The following is an 8325-nucleotide window of genomic DNA, read 5'->3' as shown; positions in this document are numbered from 1 at the left end:
GACATCCAAATTGTGATCGTCTTGATTTTCTCGAATGAATTCTATTTTGGGTTATGAAATTTAAGCATTTTGTGGTGTGGTTTTGATTTTCTAGTATCATTTCGAGGAATGATTTTAGTTTTAGCATGTTATATCGTTTGGAATATTTTGATCACAAGTGATGAATTCCAAATGAATGAAAGAATTTGCAGGATAAAAATTTTCTATCACAGGTATTTTTTTCCGAATTATGAGATGATGTAAGTTTACAATTTATGGTTTTTTCCCGAACTATAAACTTTCATAAACAATCAAATACCGAGAAACAACACAAAAACACCCGAACACTGCCTTCACAAGTTGGAGAGCAGCCCCATAAACAAAGAAAGAAATTACATGAAAACAAAATCACACCAATTCAGCCAATCTATCAACCTATATTATAATTTACAGTCTAAAGCGTATAAGTTTTCTCTTAATACTCTTTGTCTTTTACGTCTAACTAAAATGCCTTTGTTTTCATAAGTTTGTTTTGGGTCAAATGGGGAACTTACTAGTCATTTTGGGCTTGAATAAAACCACATTGAGAGTTTGAGCCCAATCTACAAATGTAATGTATTCACTTTTGTAGTGTATAACTTTTATATAATGTGTTGATTCATTAAGGTGCTGTTTGTTTTTGAAGACAAAAATTATCAGCAATCTGATTTCATCTGATTTAATGCTTGCAACTGAAGATGTGGTCTGAAGGTATGCAATCTGAAAAGATAATACTGTTTGTTTTATAAACTGGAAATCGTCTGCATAAGCTGAAAATTAGTTACGTATCATATATATTATAGTAGATAAAAGTCATTTAACGTTTGTAGACTGCTAAAATAATTGGTAGTAGTGTACGAACTATGGAAGTGGGTGGTGGCAGGCGGTGAACGGTGGGTGGTGGTGATGGACGGTTATGGTGGTGGGTGGTGGTCGGTGATGGTGGCCGACAATGGGTGGTGGTGGGTGGTGGATGGTGGTGGCGGCGGACGGTGGGTGGTGGCGGGTGGTGGTGGCGACGAACGGTGGGTGGTGGTGGTGTTAGTGGACGATGGTTGTGGCCGACGAGGGTGGTGGTGGTGAGTGGTTAACGGTGGTGGTGGTGAGTGGTTGACGGTGGTGGCGGATGGTGGGTGGTTGAAGGTGAAGGTGGTGGTGGTGGTGGACGGTGGGTGGTGGTGGCGGCGGCAGACGGTGGGTGGTGGTGGTGGCGGCGGAAGGTGGTGGTGGTTGGTGGTGGCGGCGGAAGGTGGATGGTGGTGGTGGTGGCGGGCGGTGGGTGGTGGTGGTGGTGGCGTGCGGTGGGTGGTGGTGTTGGACATTGGTTGTTGATACTTGGTATGATGTTAAGAAGTATGAAGATGATAAAAAAAACTTATTTTTTAAGACCATAAAAGTAGTTTTTAGATTTTTTTTTAAAACAAACAGCGTTCAAGAGCTTATGTCTGCGCGACCGCAGACATAGGCTATTTGCAGACCTTATAAGCAAAACAAACACAACTTAAATGCAGGTTGGGTATGAGGTATAGCCGTTAATTATTTTTTTTCACATGATAGGAAAGTGGCTTTTAAGCCGTTGTACACAATTCAAATTAGACTTACGATTACGATAATAACACCATAAACAATAAGAAACCGGAACAACCAAATCAAAAGGCATATCTGTGGTATTGTTTAGAGAACACAAAATAGTCTCGTTCTTAGCTCTCTAAATAATCCATCAAATAGCGAAGATGATGGCCTCGACAACATTCCTTCTTCTTTTTTTTTTTCTGTTTATCTAGCGGAATCCAGCTAATTAAAGTATGGGTAGTGGGCTGGTGACATTCCTTTTTTTGATTAGGTTATTTTATATGCTCTAAAAGTATATTGCAAAAATGTTATAAAATACTTGGTTTATTTTGTCAACTCGTTAAGTGTATATATATGTGTTGGACATATTTAATTCCACACAAGAGTATTAGATATTTTGTTTGACTTAGAAAATATTCTAAATCGTGAGTAAACAGGCCACGTATATCCAATAGGACATTCCCTAAAAATCATTTAGTTTTAGTGATAGTTTTTATATTTCTTAAATTTTAAAAACCATACACGAAATCATACAAATTACAATATCAAAATATTCATAAAAATTTCAAATAACCAATTATTATTGCAAGATATATTTTTTCAGATCGGCGACATTCTTGTGTGTTAGGTCACCGCACTCTTCAATTTAGAGAGTCTCGTTGTTCTACTATGACCAAACTATGTTGTTTTAACTAGAACTACGCTGACTTTCAGATTTTGGCTTAGCCCCCCCCCCCCCCCCCACGAAACCATACCGCTAGTTGCCACTTGACAGTCGTTGTGACACCACACAGGCATGTCTCTCTGACGTAGCACACGCAGGGACGAAAACCTGACTGGGCTCGGGGTTCAAACTGACAACCTTTGCACAAGCTCAAATCATTCATTAATATCCATCCAAAATGACACATCTAAGAATCAAACTTGAGTCTCCACTTAAGAAGCCAAACCTCTTATCGTTAAGCCATAGATGAAGGATCTAAATTAATACAATTTTTTTTCCTAACAAAATAATTGAACCTAACTAAATTAAAATGTAAATTAAAATAAAAATATGCTGTACACATTACACAACCATACAAATTACAAAATAGAAATATTTATAATTTTCCCATAACTAATTATTAACAAAATATCTATTTAAGAAAAAATCAAAGTGTATGGTGGAGACATAATTGGATGAGCTTGAAACTCAACAAGTGGTTCACAATCACTCTTCACTAGATTTCAACCCCTCTCATCCCACCTTAATAATTTCAACCCCTCATCCAATTCTCTCATCACCACCACCATCTCTACCACCGTCACCACTACCATTATCTCCGGCTACCATGGCAACCTTCACAAACCTCATTCTCAAACCACCAACAACCACCACCACGAAACTCCACTTGTTCCCATCCCACAATAATATTAATAATAGTTACAACATTAATAAACTCCAACCCTTGTTTCCCTCCAAATTCAAACATGCACAGCCACTTTTTATAACAAAAGCTAGCGCTGGCGCCGCAACTGGCGCCGCCAAGAAAACTGAGAAAGACAAAAAGGAAGAAGACAAGGTGAGTTTAAATGCTAAGTAGTGTTGTAAGCGGTGGGATAGAGACTAGCGATTAATCTGGACTAATAGGGATTAGTAGCCATTAATCGGATTGGATTTTATATGAAAATTTTCAAATATATATATATATATATATATATATATTCAAAGTTTTATGTATAAAATTCTCAATTTTGACCGATTTTGGACAAACTGGGATTAATCGGCGACAAGTTGGTGGGGTGGCAACCAACGATTACTCAGGGATTAATCGACGCCTAGCCGGGATTTTTACAATATGCTCTTAAGTGTATGTAATGAAAGTGCAATTGTAGATAATTGGAATTGTGTTGTAGAACTCGCTAGTGGGTGGGGTACATACGAACTATTAATAAGGATTAAGTAGGTGTAATCGGATTGGGATTTATATGTTATTTTTTTAATATACATACCAAAATTAATAAATAAAGTTGTAAATTTTGACCGATTTTGACCAAATATCGATTATTGACGACTAGTTGGTGGGGGTGCCGACTAGCAATTAATCAGTGTCATAGTGTGAATTTTACAACCATGATATTAATTAGAGTTTGTACAAGATATAGGCTTAGGGGTCTGCACGATTCGGGTTGGGTTGTTGGGTTATAACCGAGCCAAGAACCAAAAATTTTTATCCAAAATAATGAATTTTGCGCCTAACTAATTTTTTCAATTAGTAACTAATTTATTTTTATACTTTAAAATTAAAATATTTGAGTTACATGTTTATTGTATTTGTTTACATTACTTAAAATAAACAACAAAAAAGTATGAATCTTTAACTTCTGCTTTGGTTTTTACAAAATCATAAAACCAATTGTTGGTTTTGTTTTGGTTGGGTGTAGGACCCCGCGGGGCGTCGCCGATCGATACGAGATCCGCACGAGGTCTAGGAGTGCGGAATCCTCCTAGACTCGTTTATGGTGTAGAAGACGAAGAACACGATTACACACATACAAACACACGAACAAACACACGAACGGGATAAACACATCTGCAGATCTTTTCATATAATAATCAAAACACTTACATACCCAACACGAAAACAAATGACGGCCGACCCGAGGTGAGCTCTACCTAGGGTCGTCTCACACGACTCTCCCTCTCGGTTTCTCTCTAGACAAAATAAACTGAACACAAAACACTCTCAATTTCTGGATTCTCAAACCTAAACAAGACACACATATATATATATAAACTTCGCGGGCTTGGGCCTGTAGGCGAAGTTGTTACAACTTCGCCTATGGCGAAGTTGTTCTAACTTCGTAGTTCCACAACGCTGAACAGAATTGCATAGCGACGGTCACAAAATGCACCAACAGACTCCCCTTTGACCGTTGCTCTCAATTCTAACAAACACAAAAGATCATCTGTTACAAAACATGCACCAACAGACTCCCTCTTAACTGATGATCTTCTGTTTGCTCATCGACCAGCCGTGTCGGAAACTGTCTTGTAGCTTCACAAATCTACCAATCACCCAGCGTCTTCCATATCAGATCTCCCCTTCAGTGTAAGCTTCTCCGACTATAATGATTGAGGTCTTTGAAATGCATGCATCCCTGTGCCTAATTGATCATCTCAACCAATCACGTGAGTCCTTCTGACTTCACCAACACGTGAAGTTGGGCTCCCTCCACAACTTCACCAACACGTCGGCATACGATAAGGTTTAATCTTCAACTACTCAACATCAAGTGATCAATTTCATCACAAAACCACCTTGACAGAATCTAACACACATGACCATTAATTAATCCGAAGCATCTTCAATCACCAGGGATAACGATCAAGAACATAAACACTTTAATTCCCGATTAAATCCAACTTGTTCCAGAATTTTCACTTTAATAAATAAGCATCACGTTTCAGGATCCAATTCTCGAACGCCTTGAAAATAACATAAATAATATGCTCTGACCGCAATCCGGTAATGACGAAAACCTTCAGTTTAATTTGACTTTCTTTAGTTGGTCAACCTCGAACAACAACAATTTCATTGCCCACAAACACCCAAATATGTGTCAATATCCAGTTTCAATCAATATCCCATTCACAACCTCAACTCCAAATCCAGAGTTGACACGTATTTGTTCACACGTAAGACCAAGAGATAACAAGTTTCACTCGTTGACGGAACAACGTCTTCGGTCTCACAATAATCGTGTACACCTGGCCATACAGACGAAAACTCCAAACACTTTTTTTTTTTTTTTTAACTTCGCCTGTCCAAAACTTCGCCTGAGATAAGCGAACTTGTGAGGTAGGCGAAGTTGTGGATAACTTCGCTTAACCTTATATCTTCGCCTAAACCCTAAAATTTAAGCGACAACTTCGCCTGAACCCCATAACTTCGCCTGCGGCGCTGATCGGCCAGAAACGCATTAGAAACATGCCAGAAACACCAAAACGCAGATCTTGAACCATAGCATGAGAGCCTAAGGCTCTGATACCACTTGTAGGACCCCGCGGGGCGTCGCCGATCGATATGAGATCCGCACGAGGTCTAGGAGTGCGGAATCCTCCTAGACTCGTTTATGGTGTAGAATACGAAGAACACGATTACACACATACAAACACACGAACGGGATAAACATATCTGCAGATCTTTTCATATAATAATCAAAACACTTACATACCCAACACGAAAACAAATGACGGCCGACCCCGAGGTGAGCTCTACCTCTGGTCGTCCCACACGACTCTCCCTCTCGGTTTCTCTCTAGACAAAATAAACTGAACACAAAACTCTCTCAATTTCTGGATTCTCAAACCTAAACAAGACACACACATATATATATAAACTTCGAGGGCTTGGGCCTGTAGGCGAAGTTGTTACAACTTCGCCTATGGCAGAAGTTGTTACAACTTCGCCTATGGCAGAAGTTGTTACAACTTCGCCTATGGCGAAGTTGTTACAACTTCGCCTATGACGAAGTTTGTGACCGTCGCTATGCAATTCTGTTCAGCGTTTTGGAAGTACGAAGTTAGAACAACTTCGCCTATGGCGAAGTTGTTACAACTTCGCCTATGACGAAGTTGTTCTAACTTCGTACTTCCAAAACGCTGAACAGAATTGCATAGCGACGGTCACAAAATGCACCAACATTGGGTTTTTTCAATTTAATTTTGGTTTCATGCGCACCCTAGATGGGCTATATACTTAACTCATATTTACATAATAGTACCTCTAAATTTGTCTAATTACATTCAGGTGCAACATGTCCACACGGTGGCGGAATTTGATGCCGCGTTACGTGACGCCAAAGACAAGCTGGTGGTGGTTGAATTCGCGGCAAGTGACAGTAAACAAAGCAGCGAGATATACCCGTTCATGGTAAACTTAAGCCGAACTTGCAATGACGTCGTGTTCTTGCTCGTTTTGGGTGATCAATCGGACGAGATGACCGAGTTTTTCAAACGGGAGAAGATTGAACAAGTGCCTCATTTTAATTTTTATAAGGGTATGGAGAAGATCCATGAAGAGGAAGCGATCGGACCGGATCGCTTGATGGGGGATGTTTTGTACTATGGGGATAATCACTCTGGCGTCGTAAGTTTTCTGACTGTTTTCTTAATTTTATGTTTTAATATCTTGGATGACCATCGCCATTTAGAAATAAATAAACAAACTCTTTTTGTTGCAAAATTGATCGAATCAGTATGTTAGATTGGACATGAGTTTAGTTGCAAATACTGGTGTTTTTAGTAGGAATTGATTGTTTATCTATGGATTGGCTAAGAACAATATTTTGTCAAAAAAAATCAAAATTTTGAAATACTACTATTAGAATTAAATTTATTTTGAAATTCTAGTAAAATTTGCAAGTACATGAGAGATAGGTGAGTAAGCTATTTTTTCTTCTTTCCATTATTAAATTAGGTCATATTCAATGGACCAATCGGGTGCGTCAATAAACCATTAGTGATTCAAGTGACCACTAAAAAAATGAAACATAAATAGAAATATTAATTTTTTTTTTACATAAATAGAAAATACTCAAATAGACTGATTTAGTTCATAAAAAAAATCGACACATAGGGTGATAGTTATGTACTTATCTATCTTATTTTTTACTATTATTGCTTTCCTAGGGTTTGGATCAAATACAAATGAAATTAACGTGCTAAACGTGATAATCAGGTAGAGTAATTATATATACAAGTATGTAATTATGTAATTACTCTATGATGTAACTACATAATTATTTTACTTGTATATATAATTACTCTACTTGATTCTCACATTTAGCAGGTTAATTTCATTTGTATGTTAACATTTCCCTACTTTCCTATGGACAATATATTTGTGTTATTTATATATTATACTTAAAGATAAGTTATTGCTTTGAGTTAAGAGTCTCGTTGTGAGCAATAACATCTCTATCTCCTATGATAGAGGATATATTTGACGTTATCTTACACTTCCCGAACCATACTTTATTAACAAGATTTTATTGAGCATATTTGTTTGTTTGTTTGATAATCCCTATATAAAAGCTCTCTCTTCCGTATTGTTCAATCTTTTTGCACCTTTAGGTACAACTACACAACAGAGAAGACGTTGAGAAGCTAATAGCTGATCACAAGGAGGATCATAAGCTCATCGTGCTCGACGTTGGCCTCAAACATTGTGGCCCTTGCGTGAAGGTATACCCAACGGTGCTAAAACTATCCAAAAAAATGGAAACGGCTGTTTTTGCAAGGATGAATGGTGACGAGAACGCTAGTTGCATGCAATTCTTGAAAGATATGGATGTCGTTGAGGTCCCGACCTTTTTGTTCATAAGAGATGGTGAGATATGTGGGAGGTATGTCGGGTCGGGTAGGGGCGAGCTTATTGGGGAAATTCTTAGATACCAAGGTGTTCGGGTCACTTATTAATTAATTAGTTAAAGTAGATTAAAAGAAAGATATTTGGAGTGTTGATGATTGTTTACACATGTACTAGTAAAAATTGTATGGTGTAACATTTTATGTTACTATGTATTTTTGAACGTTACAAATCTTGTTTGTGCATTCATTTAGGCTGTTTTTTGGAATATTAGAAAAATAAGTAGTGTGAGGGGTAAAATTGGTATTTGAGCTAAGAACCACTCTCCTTATCATGATTGTAAAAATTGCGTTTAGACATCGATTAATCACTGATCAAGGCT

At 37.9% G+C, this 8325-nt stretch overlaps 1 protein-coding gene across 1 annotated transcript; it reads left to right on the top strand.

Annotated features, from left to right (window-relative positions):
- The first annotated feature begins 2901 nt into the window (after positions 1–2901).
- On the top strand, positions 2902–8192 carry LOC143559539 (thioredoxin-like protein CDSP32, chloroplastic). Its single transcript, XM_077048077.1, has 3 exons — positions 2902–3152; positions 6384–6722; positions 7709–8192. Exons 1-3 carry the CDS (start codon positions 2922–2924, stop codon positions 8051–8053), a joined length of 915 nt encoding a protein of 304 aa, XP_076904192.1. The 5' UTR covers positions 2902–2921; the 3' UTR covers positions 8054–8192.
- Positions 8193–8325: the final 133 nt, after the last annotated feature.

Source organism: Bidens hawaiensis, unplaced genomic scaffold (assembly GCF_021521415.1).
Source record: "Bidens hawaiensis isolate Kalapana, Puna unplaced genomic scaffold, B.hawaiensis_p1.1 tig00019925_1, whole genome shotgun sequence".
In the NCBI taxonomy this organism is placed as follows: domain Eukaryota; kingdom Viridiplantae; phylum Streptophyta; class Magnoliopsida; order Asterales; family Asteraceae; genus Bidens; species Bidens hawaiensis.
Note: the sequence above shows the minus strand (reverse complement) of the source record. Positions and strands in the feature narration are given on the sequence as shown.

Coding starts and splice junctions, on each gene's coding strand:
- LOC143559539 (XM_077048077.1), top strand. CDS start 2,922: ATGGCAACCTTCACAAACCTCATTCTCAAACCACCAACAACCACCACC. Junction 3,153..6,383: donor ACAAAAAGGAAGAAGACAAG/GTGAGTTTAAAT, acceptor AATTACATTCAG/GTGCAACATGTCCACACGGT. Junction 6,723..7,708: donor GGGATAATCACTCTGGCGTC/GTAAGTTTTCTG, acceptor TTGCACCTTTAG/GTACAACTACACAACAGAGA.